This window comes from Chelonia mydas, chromosome 8, assembly GCF_015237465.2.
Source record: "Chelonia mydas isolate rCheMyd1 chromosome 8, rCheMyd1.pri.v2, whole genome shotgun sequence".
Classification (NCBI taxonomy): domain Eukaryota; kingdom Metazoa; phylum Chordata; order Testudines; family Cheloniidae; genus Chelonia; species Chelonia mydas.
Genome location: NC_057854.1, coordinates 21,943,026 through 21,960,087, shown reverse-complemented (window position 1 = coordinate 21,960,087; position 17,062 = coordinate 21,943,026). Strand labels below are relative to the sequence as shown.

The following is a 17,062-nucleotide window of genomic DNA, read 5'->3' as shown; positions in this document are numbered from 1 at the left end:
GGCACATTTTCCATTGCTTTGCCAATGCATGTACTTAGGACAATCAAACTGCCCAAATTAGGGTTGCACTGTCAACTTGCCCAAAGCCAAAGAACCACATCTCCTCTGCATAACATGGAGCAAATTGCAGTGCTGTCTTCAATAAAGAGGCAGCCCACTGAGTCTACAGGGTCCACCTTGAAAGCTCTTTCTTAATCCTAGCAGAAGCGCTATCTTCCCGAGGAGATGTAAAACCAAGGCTCCCTCAGCATTTGCCTTCAGTGGGCGTCATGGGAACTGGATACTGTATAGCCTGATTATTACTGTTACCTTATTGTATACGTGGCTAGATGAAATAGTAATCACTGTTTGCTTGAAACCAATCCAGCTGGTCAAGTAATGGACAATTATACTGCCCTGGATATTCTCTCCTGTGCATGCAAAAAGCGCAGTCACTATGGCATCCTGCCTCTGCAACACCTATTGCAACATTTCAGTGCTACATTTTCACTTTCATAATGCAAACATGACAAGTAATTTCACCACCAAGCACTCAACTAGGTTAAAAAACCGCCCAGATGCAACGACAGCAAGCAACACTTCCTCTTCCCAACAGCAGCTCATGGAGGGTCTGATCCTGAGCTCACTTAACCCGTGTAGCTCCACTGACTTTAGTGGAGTTACGCCTCATTTACACCGGAAGAAATGAAAGCAGAAACAGGCCCAGACTCAGGGCAGCAGGAGGTTATGCTCAGACAACTTGCAAACTTGCAAACACCACCATACAGGGATTGAAAAGAAACCTGATTTGATGGTGATAGGCTTCCTGGTGTGTGCATGTATCTCAGCAACGGTGTTCCTCTGCACACTGCTCTGACCACACCAGCTTGATACACACAGGGACCTCCGATCCTGTGGCTTGGCAAGGGTATTCTGGTCCCCTGGAGAGTCCTGTCAGTTTCAGGATTTCCTTGCCCTTGAACTGCAGGGAAACTAGGGCTCCTCAGGGGAGGTGAAGGTGGCTCTTAGCCTGGTGAATGCATGGCCACCCTGCCTGGGATTAATAGGTTACTTGCAGCTCTTTCTGAATAACAAATTTGGAAGCTGCAGCAGCCATGAACTCCACAAACTGAAACAAGAACTGAGCTGCCTGACCAGCAAAGGCTTTCTCACCAGAAAGGGGCTTTTTCTTCCAGCATGCTCAGTACTGCTGCTGGGAGCAAGTTCACAGCTTAGGAGCAAGACAGAGAGAGAATTTAGCAAGTCCGTCTAATCAAAATATAATTCCCCACAATGATTTTATTGCAAGAGCTGGAGGCACTGCTTTCATCCTAAGCTGCCTTTTATTGCTCCCCTCAGCAGCAAAGGAAAACAGCTGTGTAAAGAATGTCGTTGGGTCCCAGGAGGAACACAGGGGAAACGTCACATCAGTGTTCCCAATGCCCCAGAGTCTCTCCCACTTACATTGTGATGGGAGATGAGCAGCCACAGCCATCTGGGACTCCTCTACCTCTCTGCTGCTCCACACAACAATAGCAAGGGGCCTCTTGTTCCAGTGTGAAGGGAAATATGCGTCATGTTCAACCACTCTAGCTTCCCTTCCCAAGGCTGGGAAAGATTCTGGCTCTGACTGCCTGGGAGGGGAATCCGGAGACACAGAAAGGGATTCAAAGAGCTGCTAGAGATGCACCAGCAGTCCCTGTCTCTCACTGCTCCTTCATTCGCTCCATACCTCAGATGTGGACTTGCAACCCCCCCCGCCACACACACACACACAAAGCAGTGATCTGCCACTTGGGTTACAACACTGAACATTTTGAAAGTGGAAAGCACAAAAGAAGTGTTAGCGGCAAACTTCTGCCCCATCTTGGGACAAGGGGGAAAGAACAGGGAGAGGATAAATGAAGCACTGCCAAGCCGCACCCTAGCACTTCCACCCAGTAAATGCTAACCAAGTGCTAGCCACAGTGGAAGGTGACGGTCCACCCAGCACACCTGGCCCCGGGGCTATGACCAAGTTCATGCTCCCACAGCTGCTTGCATACATGCTGGTATTCCAAAGCAAGCACGGGGGAGTGTGGGGGAAGCCCTGACCCTGTTCAGCTTCTACAGAAACTAAGGTCCGCAGAAATGTTTGCAGGGTTTGATTTCCCTTTTTCAACTCTAAGGTAAATAAGCTGTTGTTTTTAAATCATTGTAACCTGGTGCATGCGAGCCCCAAAGTGAAATGGCCAAGGAGCAAGAGCGGAGCCGACAAGACCATAAGCACTTGCAGGACAAGGCGATATAGACATAGCAGTGGGCGTGCGTGCATAAAATACCTGCCACATCCTGGATGCTACCGCAACACAAACAATAAACAAATAGAAAAGGAGTATCTGTGGCACCTTAGAGACTAACCAATTTATTTGAGCATAAGCTTTCGTGAGCTACAGCTCACTTCATCCAAAATAAACAAACAGTCATTTGTGTCTTTTCGTAGTCCAGGCTGAGAGAAATGTGGACAAGCAAACCAGCCTACCAGTACATAGTGACAAACTCAGGAAATGTCTGGCATCACATCCGCAGCTGGTGCTAATGGGCACGGCTTCAATGAAACTAGGCCAATTTACACCCGTTGATGATTTGGCCCATTAACTTTAGCCTGTTAGCGGTCTTTATCACTACAACTTCAACGATTTTTTTAAAATCTTTCTCCCTCTTCTAAGCCTCTACAACCTGGTATTTGTCTAGCATGCAGCCTGGGCTAGGAGATGGGGAATGTCCTTCCTATTCATTTAAACCTGCAAGGAAAAGTGTGGTGACTATAATGCCATTTACGATATGGTTGCTGAGACCACAGAACCTGGTTCACCAGACCCCATTGTAGGGACCTTCTCCCCAGTACATGCAGCAGCGCACCATCCAAAATACAACCCTGTGGAACACGCATCACATGTTCCACTGAGTACTCTGTGGCCAAGAAGAAGAGAAATGTGTTGTGTTGCCAAGGCTGTGTGCCATAGACAGCTGTGCTGTTCAAAAAGCCAGCTCCAAGGCTGGCTCCCTGGCAATCTGCAGTTCACAGGGTTTAGAAGCCATCTCTCTCTGTATAAATCACTTTATTCTGCCAAACCATCACGAGAAACATAAGCCTCTACAGTGTTGCCATGGAGCGCAGCTACGCCATGGAAGCGGAAGCTGAAAAGGGGATTCCTCTGACCAAAAGCATTTACCAACAGAGGCCTGTTCTGTGGAGCACATGAAAGGAGTCTGGTGGATTTCTGCAGACAGGCATCCATACCTCATCACGTCTGGCTCCTTGGTTGGCAGTCTCAGAGAGAAGCCAAGAACTGCATGAGCTGTGGTCTCTACCCTAAAGGCAGTCCTTCTAGGGAGCACGTGCCCGGCTGCTGTACCTGCTCTGTGGGGAACAGAGGGATTTGGCCTCGCGGGCTGTCAATCTGGCACTAAATTCACAACCTGAAAGTGGCACCACGGTGAAAATACAAGTTTCACTGCAGTGGCACTTTGCACATAGACACTCCCATCAGAGCTCCTGCACTCTGCCCCCTGCCTTCCGAAGGACCATGGGACTCTGAGTTAGTTTCAGTTCTTTACACTCATTGAAGACTGGTCCAGAGCAGAGGGGAAAGCCAAATGAGCATATATCTTGGTTTACTGAGTGAAGCAAAAACAACACACTCTAGAGGTCCTGCTAAAGATCAGGTCTTCTGCAATTCCCCCATTTCACCAACACAAGTCATAATGCCCTCATGTCAGAGCCACCCTCCCTCCAGCCAAGGTGGGGTGAATCCTGCCCACTGGTGAGCCCATTAATCCTAGTCTGTGTGTTGCCCAGAAGAAGGTCACTGTTAAGTGTCATGGAATGCTCCTTCCCTGCCTTCTGTCTCTGCTAGCCTGGAACATGAATGCCGAACTGCTACATGACAGAATGCTCTTGGGCCAGTCCCTAATTTAACTGAAGGAAACCAAAGGGCAATGTATGAAACCTCAGTGTCTTCCACTGTGAGAAACACAAAAGATGGATGCCTGCTAGATAGTAGAACAGTCGCATAAAAAGCACAGCAACTCACTTCCAGCCTAACCCTCCAATTAGCTCAAAATAGCAGGAGTCACTTATTGGGCCAAGGAAAGGGGAATACGTGCATGGCAGAGACTATGCCATACAGTGCTATCATGCAACTCAACAACACAGCAATGTCAGGTTCGAGGCCCAGCAGTTTAAAGCCAGTCTCCATAAGGGAAAGAAGAAGAGGTTCTTTTGGAAATCAGCTGGGGAGTTTGGGGGGGGGGAGGATGTCAGTGCATTTTTACCCCGTCAGGTTGTCAAACGAAACCCTAGAGGAAGTAGAGTTTCTTACTATAAAGAGGCGTTTGACACTGGAAAGGTTAATATGGGCAGGCATGCTGGAACAATTTTTATAGTGGGGGTGCTGATGAGAACCACTGAACTAAACCGTAAATTCTGTATGTAATGGAAACCACCTCAAGCAAGGGGGTGTGGCAGCACCCCCAGCACTCCTAGTTCCAGCACCTATGATGTGGGATAAAAGTTCCCTTTGCTAGAGACAGCAGGTTAAGACCTTAATTATTCACCTGTGGGGTAGATGCCTTTGAATCACAGGATGAAACAAGGAAAGGAATGTGCTGGTACAACACAGACAAAACCCCAAACCCACACCAGGATGCAATCAGTGGATTCCTACTATGAATACTAAACACAAATTGCCAGAAAAGCAAGGCTTGAAAATGGGCTGACCTGTGCATAGGTTCTGAAAAGGGACCAGTCCCACCCGAGCTGCCAGTGGGAATTCTCTGCCTCTGCTCCTAGCAGTTAGTACCTCATCATTGAAAATGACAAATTCAGCAGCAAGCTGTACTCTAGATTTTTCACATTCAGCACTGAGATATAAGCTGTTGCTGCAACTCCAAGCAGTGGCCACCTTCCCAAAATGTCTGTGTTCTGCTTTGGATGTATCAGTCTGCTCTTCGATAAACTCAGATTCAGTAATCATCGCAACACCCTAGACTTGTACATGGCTACTATTCTCAGACCCTTCTTCCCACCTCTTTTCACTGACTCACACTACAAGGGAACATACCCGCGTGCAGTACAACAAAAGGTATGCTTGACACAAGTGCAAAGAAGGGTCATCTTTCACTTGGCCTAATTACTCCAGGCCTCAAGACAAAAAGTTTTGATAAACAGCTATTGAGCAAGACTGAGAAGAGGAGCACACAAGAAGTAGAACATGGGTTCGAGCTATGAGAAATAGCTGGAGAAGAGCAAACTGCTTAATGATTAACAATAATAATTAAGTTGCTATACTGCTTTTCAACTGAGGACCTCAAAGTGCTTTTGCACCCATTAATGAATTAAGCTGTTAACAAGGTGCAGAGAAGCTAAATAGGGAATAAGGTATTTCAGTTCATGTGATCTTTAAACGTCTCCAAGCAGCAGCCTGTGTTATTTTTTCCGATGCTAATTTTTAAACAAGTCAAAAATGGAAAAGTCAGACTGAGCCTTGTTATTCCAGAGAATCAGAAAAGATTCCATAACCCGACTGGTTTCATCCACTATGCCTGGTCCCTTCCAACACCTGATACCCTCGACAAATTAGCTGCAATTGTCTTTATCCTTTTAAGATTAAATGAGCAGCACAGAACGCATTAAATTGGCCTATAAATCATACATTTCAGGTCACTTTCAAAATAAGCCCATTTTGGTAAGAAAAGCAAAACATAAAAAGAAAACCCTTTATTCTCTTTGTGTAGCAATGCAGTTATCAGGAGAATAATCATTACCTTCCATATGTAAATAGAGGTTAGCATGCACCCTCAGTACAATCCCGAATAATTAAGAGACTGATGCAAATAACCATGTTAAACTTGCACTGCGCCTCTCAGGGATTTTGTCTGTTTAGCTGGGCTGGGCCACTAATCACCTACTGCTTTTGGGCACCTTGCTGTGAATTTCTGCAATACTGCTGCAAAAGAAAGGAAAAGGGGGGATGATGGAGGAGAGCTGGAGTCCTTCAGGATTTCCATGAAGGAAACGGATAATATTCATGATCTCATGGCCTCCTGACATTTTAGCCTCTTTGGATAATCTGATCATGTGCTAGAACACTGGGGACTTTGCAGGAGCAGCTTTCAGGCTTCATTGAGAACTCAGTAAGCCAGTTGTAAGCACAGGCTAGTACAGTAGTAATGGGGAGAGACGTCAGAGGCGAGCCTAGGAACCGCCTCCCTTTTATAGTTATAAGCAAAGCATGTGACCAGAGCCTTCACTGCAGTTTCATCAGAGGTTAAGGTACAAGCACGACACACACTTACAACTTCAATCATTTCTCAAACAAATCACATGCTGGGACTTTAACCCTTCTATACATGTGGGGGAGAGAAGTGAAATGAAATTAACAAAAGCACCTTCCATACATACCCTATAACCAACACAGACTGCATAACACTTCTGAGGAAGCCTGCGCAGTCTGCAAAGATCTATTTGCTGCTGTTCACATTACACACACAACAGATGACAGATTAGCTATAACACTATGTATGTACATAGTGCTACTACTAAACTACTGTGTATGTTATATATGAGAGAGAGATGCAAACTCAGCAAATATTATGTCAAGAAATGTCAGGGAAAAAACACTCTTATTTCATCACAAGCCATTTCACAGTTCCAAACTCTGCAGAAAATATTCACGATATGGTGGTGTTGCAGCAAACATACAAACTCTCAAAAATGTCTGCATCAGGATATAAAAAAGAAGGGGGGAAAGATTCTTATTGGAATAGCGTTTTTAGATTATTTTTGCATTTTAAATTCCTTCAGCTGTCAAAGTGCATGCACAGCATATAATATAATTATTTATTTCATGTTAAACAAGCAGAAAAGATGCATTTTATTACTGGGTCTCGTACCCAAGACCTTTCACCTGCATAGAGAGAAACCAGACTTTCACAGATTGTAACCTTTCTGAAATACTTTGTTTTTGTAGAATGACATCTATCTATACAATCTCATATTCTCCAGTGGTTCCTCATCACTAATTCCTCTGGTAATAATAAATCCTTCCAACCAGAAAATACAAACTCCATTTATAAAATGTCCTCCCCCCACTTCTCACCTTTTCTGACCCTTCATCTGTAATCAAACTGTCAGCAGCTTGCAGTTAATAATGAAAGTTGCCACACACACATCCCCACTGCCCCATGTCCCATGCCAAACTGGAAATCTCCAGTGCTGGTGTATGCTTCGGGAGGCACAGAGACCACATCAATCTAGCTTGTGGCAAGACCAGCCGAGTTCTGTCTGGCACATGCACCGGGGGCAAATGAGATTTACTAAGTCTTCAACTATTATTTGTTATGAATCCAAACAGCAATTCTTCCCCATCTCCTGCAGTCAAAACAAATAAACCAGTGAGAGAAGAAGGGCTGGCATTTATGTGGCAGATCCACAATCAAAGCTGTTTTGTAATCTGTGGTTATGAGACTGAGGGTGTGTTGGGGGGAGGGTTATAAGTAACTATACAAAACTCTTTAGATTTGCAACAGGCTCTGGGTACATAAATCTGGCTGCAAAATGCGTGGTTGTGCTCCAGATCAGTCACAGTTTCAGCTATTGCAATGTTTATTGTTTAGCCCCTTTCCACCACCCCCCAAAATGGAAAAGCATGCAGCCTCTGATATATCTAGCACGCACCCTCTCGTGATCATGCAGAAGCTGCCAAGGAGACTCAATCTGATTTTAATATCCAGCTCCGTCCAAAAAGGAGCTGATCCAGGTTTTTAAGTCGCTTATTTGCAACAGTAAGACCCCTCTCACTGCATCCCCCAGATCTCAGCCTGCATACATGTAACTGACACACGGCATGACTCATCCACACAGTCCAATTCTTATCTGCCCCCACACCACACAACCCCATTACCACCATATCTGTGGAGGACCGAGCAGGGGCAACCACCACAACGTTTAATCCATCTACCAAATGCCAGCCCTAGCATTCAGGCCAGGCTGTTTGCTGGGATGTGAGAAGCCAACCCAGGCAACAACCAATTCCCCTCTCACCCCTTCCTCCCCCACCTTCTTTCACCCACTTGTCTGAAGAAGAAGAAAGGAAACACACTTGGGAAGATGGGGGGTGAGCAGGAATCGATACATTAACCCGACAACTTTAAGGAACTCTGCACCCACAGGGGTTCTCAAACTGGGGGTCATGACCACTCCGGGGGTCATGAGGTTATTAAGCGGTGGTGGTGGGCGGTCAGCCTCCACCGCAAACCCCGCTTCGCCTCCAGCATTTATCATAGTGTCAAATATAAAAAAATGTGTTTTTAATTTATAAGACGTGGGGGTCGCACTCAGAGGCTTGCTGTGTGAAAGGGGCCACCAATGCAAAAGTTTGAGAACCACTGTGACTAGACTGTTCCTTCCCAGCATTCCTCCCCCCCCCCCCACACACACACTATCACTTCCTCCCACACAACCGGATCCCCCCGGCGCTGTCACCCCCTCCCCCAACAACTGCACTTCCTCAGACTGCCCCCCCCACCCTCCAGTCACACACAATAACCCTGCAAAGACGGACTGATTGAGCCCAGGTAGGGCCCTTGTGCCTCGATCGTCCCCTCCCCCCGTGTGTCCAGCCCGGCCGGGCTGCTGTGCATGGGGAAGGTGCCTGGCAGCAGCACCCAGGAGTCCACGTGTGAGTGGTGCTGAAAGTGCTCGGGCGCCGCGAGCTTTCCCCCGAACCGGGGCTCGAGCCTCCTCGGGAGCGCAGCGTAGCAGCCTCCCCGGTGCCAGGTCCCCCACTGCTGCGCGGGGGGCTTTGCACGCGCACCCCCGTCAGTCAGGGCTGCCGGCTGCAGCCTCCCATGCTTCTCCCACTGGGACTGCAGCAGCAGCGTGCAGCCCCCTGGATCCCCCTCTGCCTGCCTGGTGCACGGAGGGATCACGAGTCCCTGCACCCCCAACCTCCCGCTCCCTGGCGTAGAGTGGGAGTCAGGGCTTCCTGCACCCGCAGACTTCCCTAGCCCTCTCTGCTGTATGCGAGGAACCAGGACTGCCCCATCCGTGGTACAGGGAGAAACCGGTGTTTCTGCACCCCAGACTCCCCGGTCCTCAGTCCATGAGGGGGAGCGGGGCTTCTGCACCCCGGATTTCCCTGTCTGGTGCATGGAAAGTAGGGCTCCCTGTCCCCGGTGCATGGGGGATCCGGGCTCCCTGCACCTCGCGGCTCCCCTGATCCCGGTGCATGGGATGCAGGGCTCCCCGGTGCATGGGGGATCCGGGCTCCCTGCCCGCAGTGCACGGGGTGCAGGGCTCCCTGCTCCGCGGCTCCCCGGTGCCTGGGCCGGGCTCCCTGCCCTGGTACCTGGCTGTCAGTGAGATAGCTGAACACGAAGGAGGAGAGCTCCTCGTCCAGGAGCGCGCTGCAGTCTGGCGCCGGCTCCGCCATCTTCCAGCTCCGGCTCAGGCTCCGGCAGCGGCGGCACCAAGCATGCGGCGAGCCTAGAGCAGCGCGGAGCCGGGAAGCCGGCGGGGCGGAGCCGGGCCGCACCGCGGGGAGGAGCCACGACCCGGCCGGCTGCAGAAGCCGGCACTGGCGGCAGGGCGGGGGGGACCCGGCACTGGCTGCAGGGCGGAGAGGAGGGGATCTTAGCCGGCCCGCCTGTGGGAATGGCCCTCCCCGCCGCCTCAGAGCCCGGGGAGGGGCCGGGTCCTGTGGTTCCTGGCCTGTCCCTGTTCTGTGCGTCCCCAAGGGGGCAGGACCCCCCCCCCGTAAGGCGCAGCCCTCCACAGAGCACCTCCCCCACGTAGGGGTGCCAATTTTGGTTGGACTTATTCCTGGAGGTTTCATCACGTGATATCATCTTTAATTAAAGATTAATCTTTAATTCCGAGAGACTCCAGGACAATCCTGGAGGGTTGGTAATTGTTCACCCAAGGGACCCTCCCCCCTCGAGATCCTCCCCCAGGGGATAGGACCCCCCGACAGCCTCCCCAAGATCCCTTCATCAAGAGCCTCCCCCAAGGGGCCAGTCCTGACCCCACCCCAGAGCATCCCCCATTCAGGTACTTAGCCCCACAGCACCTCCCATCAGCCCCTTCCTTAGGAGGAAGAAAAGGAGTACTTGTGGCACCTTAGAGACTAACCAATTTATTTGAGAATAAACTTTTGTGAGCTACAGCTCACTTCATCGGATGCATACTGTGAAGTGAGCTGTTGCTCACGAAAGCTTATGCTCAAATAAATTGGTTAGTCTCTAAGGTGCCACAAGTACTCTTTTTCTTTTTGCGAATACAGACTAACACGGCTGTTACTCTGAAACTTCCTTAGGAGGGGCCCTGCTTCACCTCACTCTCCATTCCCTTGCTGTGACAGCCCTGCAATCCACCAGAGCCAAAGCCAAGCCCTGTGTGGAAGCCAGGCAGCAGAGCATTTCTCATTGCAGGGGGCAGAGCTCTTCCCTCTGGGGTGCAGGATAGCTCCCACTGAGAGAACTCTTGGGGTTCTGGGGTAGAGAACACTCAGAACAGCTCTTCCTGGGCAGCTAGGGCAGGGGGCAAAACACTTCCCATGGGGTGGGAGGAAGGCAGCCCCAAAATCAAACCATCTGGGCACAACACCAGCCTAAATCATGTAATTTCCAACTCCTCCTAGAGCTGCTCTAACGTTGAGGCCTGTGTCATACCTTTGGGCCCTGGCCGGGTTGTGAATAACACTGATGATAACCCCCCCATAATGTTAAAGAGAGCTCTCCAGGGATGAGCAAATCCCCTTATTTGAATCTCACATCAATGACATAAGGCAATGCTGTCCCCTCACCGCTGCATTTTGGTGCAACAGCAAACGGATGACACTCCAGTTGTGCTTTTCTACGTTTATCTTATTCCATAAAGTTCACTGCAAAAGCTGGCTGGGCTGAGCTGAGCCCTGAGGGTCTCCGGCAGATAGAAAAGCAACTCCCCTCACCTTCTCTCAATCGATATGTTCGACAGAAACAGGACAAAAGCAGAAAAAAGAATAAAAATGTCCATTAGTTACATGCCGCTTCAGGTCAGAAAACAGAATACAATCAATTCAAAGAGATAAGGCCAGCTATTTACTAAGGCCTGCTCTATGCACAGTGTTTGTACTGAGATAATTGTGTTGCTTGTGATGTGATTTTTTTTTTACCAAAAAAGTTATATGGGTACAACCCTAGTGTGGATAAATTTATATGTATAAAGGTGCCTTATAGCAGTAAGTAGAGGTTATTTCCCTTCTGTACAGGAATAAACTCTACTGGTATAAGCCACATTTATACTGATTTTATTGCATCTGCTCTTGGTAGGTTGTGCTGCTTTAACTATACTGGGATATTGTGCTGCTTTAATGACATATTCTAACTTTTGAAAACCTTTATTACTGGCTGTAGCACTGACTGCTGTGAGAAGTCCTTCTGACTTCAGTCAGCCTATTCATGGTAATAAACATGATGCCCAACAGTAAAAATGTTGGCAGGATTGGTCCTTTAAACTGGAGAGACCAAACTTTACAGCACCTCAGACTACATTGGCAGTGTGCCAGGAGCCTGAGGGTTGCACCTTGTTGGCATATAAAGGCACATCGTCATTAGAATTGCTTGCACGGGGCCCTCAGCAATGTTCATAGCCATGTGACTAGCCCCTGAATACACTCAATAACCAGAGTACATAGTGACCCAAAGTGAAGAATGAAGAGGACTGAAAGGTCGCCACTAACTCAGTGCTGCATTGCATGTGTGGTGTTCTCTCTGTCAGTGAATGGTTTCATGTTGCAGGCACAATTTACAACTTACATTTTGCTGCCCATACTAAAAGCTCTTTCAGAAATAATTTATCACTGGACCAAAATCTCATGAACATTCTAACTTCACATAGCCACAAGGATTACAAGGGGGGGAAAGTACTGCCTGGCAGTGCAGGCAGCTAAATTAACCGATGTGAAATTGATCAGAGTAGCAGCACATGCAAACTATTGGGCCCAGATCCCCAAATCCTATCAAAGTGCTCAGATGAGACCATATGATACTTATGTGCATAAAGCTGATTATGCAAATAAGGGATATGTACTGATCTAGGTGGAGTGCATCATGGTTGTATTTCTCTAAATGGATTAATATAAATTTATTGTTGTTTGAGGCCATCAACAATAAACATTTGTAGCTGTTGAACTTTGTCTTCACACTGCTGTTTCAAAGGAAGGACTATTTCCCACCACTGTTTAGCTCTCTGTAGAGCACATGCTTTAGGCACTATTCCATGTACTAAAATCAAGAAAAAGAAGGATTTGGCAATGGTCATTTTACAAAATAGTACAAGTTAGTCTGAGTGGTCTACAAACAAAAAACTACGTCAACACACCAATAAAGAGGTGGTGGGTAGCATAGATGACTGGTGACTCCCCATACCGGGGGGGCACAAGCAAGCTAAAGGGGAGGACACATGACCACCCCATGTGCCTCCCCTGCCCAGTGACTCCTCCCACCCTGTGCCCAGCCTGGGGCCACAGCACTCTGTCCTTCTCTCCCTGCGCCTCCCCACACACACATTCGGCCACTTTCCCTGGCAGCTGGGGAGGGAGCAGGACGGAGCCACTTCTGTCTGAGAGAGCATAATAATGGTTGGCACTTCTGTAGCACTTTTCATGCATAGATCTCAAAGGGTTTCACAAAGGAAGGGATGTCCTCATTTTAAAGATGGGAAGAGACACAGAGAGGAAAATTGAAATTCAAGGTCACATGGAGAGTTGCTGACAGACTCAGGTCTCTCAGCTCCTAGTCCTGTGCTCTATGAACTGGACTGTGCTACCACCATCACCCCTAAATCCTATATATACAGAATGACACCACAGGGCAAGCGTGGCCAGTGAGGAGAGCAGTGCTGGAAGCCTTCACAAGTTACATGTGATTTACGAAGGAATTTGATGCACAACAGTGGGAACCGAGTCCAAGTATGATTTTTATATTCTATGTATGCTCCAATACCTAGACACAAAGAATAAGCTAATTATAGTTTCAACCTTGCATCTGAATTTCCCTCAAATTGTTGATTTAAAGCCAGACCATAGTTTTATATTTAACACTCTGTGTGTGTGTGGGTGTGTGTGTGATTTTTTTTTTTAAACATGAAAGTGTACAGTTAGCATGATTGATCAGACATGGGCTATAACACAGATATCTACATTTTTTAAACTTCTAGCCCATAAGGACATCTAATACATAACTAGTGTTCTGGTGTAAATGCATAGAAGAATCCATAGAAGGAAAGCTAGATAAAGCATATGCTGAGTGGATTTCTTTTTAAGTTAAATCTCTCCACGTGAAGTCTTTCCATTGATTTGAATGAGAGCTGGATTGATTCCTGAATGAGGAAGTATGCATTAGATTACATGACTGGGAGTCAGAGCTTCTGCATTCCCAGCTCTGCGAGTGATTAAAGCTGTGATTCTGGACAAGTCATTTACTGTTCTGTGCCTCATTTTTTCCACCTGTAACATGGGAATAATGATACTTCCCTACCTCACAGGATCAGTATGAGAATTAATTAACGAAAGTTTGCAAAGTGCTTTGAGATCTTCAGATGGAGAGCAGTAGAGAAGAGCCAGTTATTATAGTTATGATTGTTGTTTTCCTCCCCTTAGAAATAAACCACATGGCTGCATTAAAAATACTCAACTCCTGGGGTTTAGGATGTGCCATTTGCATGTCATGTTGAGGCAAAAGAGTTAATCATATATAATGTGGTATTATATATACTTATTATGTATGTCGAGTGGTTATACAACAACATTACAAGCTAATTGGTTGCCACGTCTCTTTTTTAAATAAAAACATTTGAGTTATACAAGGAAAGAAAAGTAGTTGACAGTGGTCAGACCTCTTGTTTGTGCATTTATGTAACTGAAGAAAGCACAGCCAAACTCATGTATAAAACAAAATGTTTTGTTAATTAAAAACAAACTTTTCCCTTTTATTCATGCTTCAGGCAAAACCAGTTTGTTATGAATGAGTTGTAAACCCCAGAGAAATGAAGTGTTATAATGGAATGCCTGGCAGACATAGAAGAAGTACTAGAGGCAACAGGATAAGTAGTGTATTGTAAAGAGATTTTTTTCTCCTGGAAAGCAGTGAAATTTCCTGGTTTATCCAAAACAAAGGGGCAAGAAGCTGTTATGTCTCTGGGTCCATCTCATGCGAACTTCTGATGCCTCAAGATTCAGTGATATATATATTCTTTGCTCTACATGGAACATGCCAAGTGGTCCTGCAGGCCATACTGACCCAGGAGCCCACTGAATTTTAAGGTAAAAAAAATATTCAGAGCATCTTCCTCGTTCACAATTGTATGTGTCTGTGTGAGTCATGGGTTATAACCAGTGTGATCTCCAAGAGTTTAACCAGCTTTACAGCCAGCTGCTGCAATGTGATGCTTGGCCCAGAGAGGCTGGGTATAATATTACCAATGTAAAGTGTGACAGGAAAAGGCTGCAAATGCCCTTTCAAAACAGCAGGAGACAGGGAGCAACTAATGTCATTAGGCCACTGGTCAGGAGAGGACACAGAGTTTATATATACCGTTGCCCTACCAAAGGCCAAATGTGGGACGTAAAGAAGAGAGCCAATGGAAATCAGTTGAGTGGGAAACACCCAAAATTCTGTGTGAACTCTCTGGCTTTGGTTTCATATCTCAGATGCTTCTGATACTTGTAAAATAGAAAATGTTGTAATCATTGAGTCAGCATGCAGTGAAATGCAGGGACATTCAAATGCAGATGTCCATATTATAATACTATATGTTCTCTTGGCTCCCCCTTGGTGGGTTAATGCCCATGGGCTCTGCTAGACGTCTTGGGCTGGGCTCCGTTTTTCCTTCCTGCGTCGGAAAAACAAAGGGATGGAGCTAGCTCAAACGCCACCTACTAAGAGTGAACAAGAGTACCACCACCTTCCTGTCATCCCCCCTCCCCATCCCGTTGATCCAATAAATTGTCCAAGTCTGTGATCCTCGATCTCCTCTATAGGTGAAGAATGAAACAGTCAACAAAGTTATAGAGACAAGATGGGTAAGATAATATCTTTTATTGGGCCAGCTTCTGTTGGTGGAAGAGACAAGCTTTCAAGCTGCACAGAGCTCTTCTGGTCTGGAAATGGCCCTCAGAGTGTCACAGCTAAATACAAGTTGGAACAAATTGTGTAACATAAGGGTTTAGCATGTTGTAAGAGACCATCCAAGCTGACATGGGCAGTTAGCACCTCTGCAGTCGTAGTAAAAAAGAGGGTTAGTGGGTTATAGATCATTGTTAATGAGCCATAAATCCAGTGTCTTTATAAAGCCCATGATTTTTAGTGTCTAACAAGTTATGAATTTAAGTTCCCAGGCTCAACTTTTGAAGTATTGTTCAGGTTTCCGTTGGGGACGAGGACTGAGAGGTCAGATATGGAGTGATCATTTTCTGAAAAGTGTTCACCCGTGGGTGATATGGTGGTTTTGTCTTTTATAATTTTTCTGTGTGAGTTCATTTGAGAACATAGTGATTGTCAGGTTTCACCCACATGGCGGTTACTGGGGCATTTAGTGATCTGGATGAGGAACACCACATGTTGTGACATGCAGGAGTAGGACCCATAAATCTTGAAAGGTGTGTTGTGGGGACTTCAGAAAAATTGAGGAACCATCTCCTGCACCTCACATACTCCATAAGGGACCACTGTAAACAAGAAATCATTACGTACTCCCACACACTGGAAGGAAAAAATCAGGAAACCTACCTGCAGATCATGCAAGAAACCCAAAAAAACTATTAAAAAAAACTGATGACAGGCATCCAACACAAAAATATGAAGTGGAACCAACTACAACTCTGCAACCCACAGAACACCACCTCCGGAAGAAACCATGACACCAGGATCCATCACACGGACACTAAATGGCACCCCAACATCATCAACTTATCAAGACCACCACTAACCAGAACTGAATTATCTGTACTCTCCCAGGGACTGAACTTCTGCCTCACCACAGAACCTGATACCATACTAATGTGGAGATATAGAAGAATTATCTTGCCTATTCCACTGAAAAGAATTCTTTCACAACAGAGACGCACCACCCACAACTACCACCATGGCCTTACTGATAGTCATAAGAAAAAAACAATCCTCTGACTGGACACATCACAGTGGACAAAACCACACACTTCCTCATTATATTGATTGCTTCAGGAAAAAAAATGAGTGTGAAAATCCTTAACAAACATCACATCCACCACAATCTTGCCACCACTTAGAAGACTGCTGTACAATCCAAGCACCAGATAGTGATCAAACCAGCAGATAAAGGGGATACCATTGTGGTCTTCAACTTTGATGACTAGGTCAAGGAGGCCAACAGACAATTCTCTGACACCACCTACTATAAAGAACTCAAAGACACCACATCACAATTCACTCAGGGACTTTCCTAGATTCTTAAAAAAGGGAACCCAGGCAGAACCATCATATCTGGCCATGGAACTCTTACTGAAGAATACTGGGACTCATAGAAACCGTCCTCAAACCACTTACCACACAAAAGGCCAGTTTCCTGCAGGATACAATCAACTTCCTCCAGAAAATCTTCAATATTAACAACCTTCCTCAGAACACCATCCTTGGCACCATGGCACCTCCCTATACACCAACATCCCTCACAATGACAGCCTAGCTGCCTGCCTCAAATATCTACAAGACAATGGACAACACTTAGATATTCACCCCAAACACATTGCCAAACTCATCCATTTCATCCTCACCCATAACAATTTTACATTCAACAACAAACACTTTGCCCAAACCATGGGAACAGCCATGGATACTAGGATGTCTCCCCAATATGCCAACCTCTTCATGAGTCACCTGGATAAAGAATTTCTAAACAAATATACCATGAAACCAGTGATATGCCTAGGATATATCAATGACATTTTCATCATCTGGACACATGACCTATATTCCCTCATAGATTTCTACAACTTCAACAACCACCACCCATTCATCAACC

At 46.5% G+C, this 17,062-nt stretch overlaps 1 protein-coding gene across 1 annotated transcript in view; it reads right to left on the bottom strand.

Moving 5' to 3' along the window:
- Nucleotides 1-9,528, bottom strand: part of PPARGC1B (PPARG coactivator 1 beta) — a 93,088-nt gene extending 83,560 nt beyond the window's left edge. The window contains exon 1 of the mRNA XM_007057241.4: nt 9,372-9,528. Coding sequence (XP_007057303.2) covers nt 9,372-9,455 — 84 coding nt within the window. The 5' untranslated portion in view covers nt 9,456-9,528. The remainder of the gene's footprint in view (nt 1-9,371) is intronic.
- Nucleotides 9,529-17,062: the final 7,534 nt, after the last annotated feature.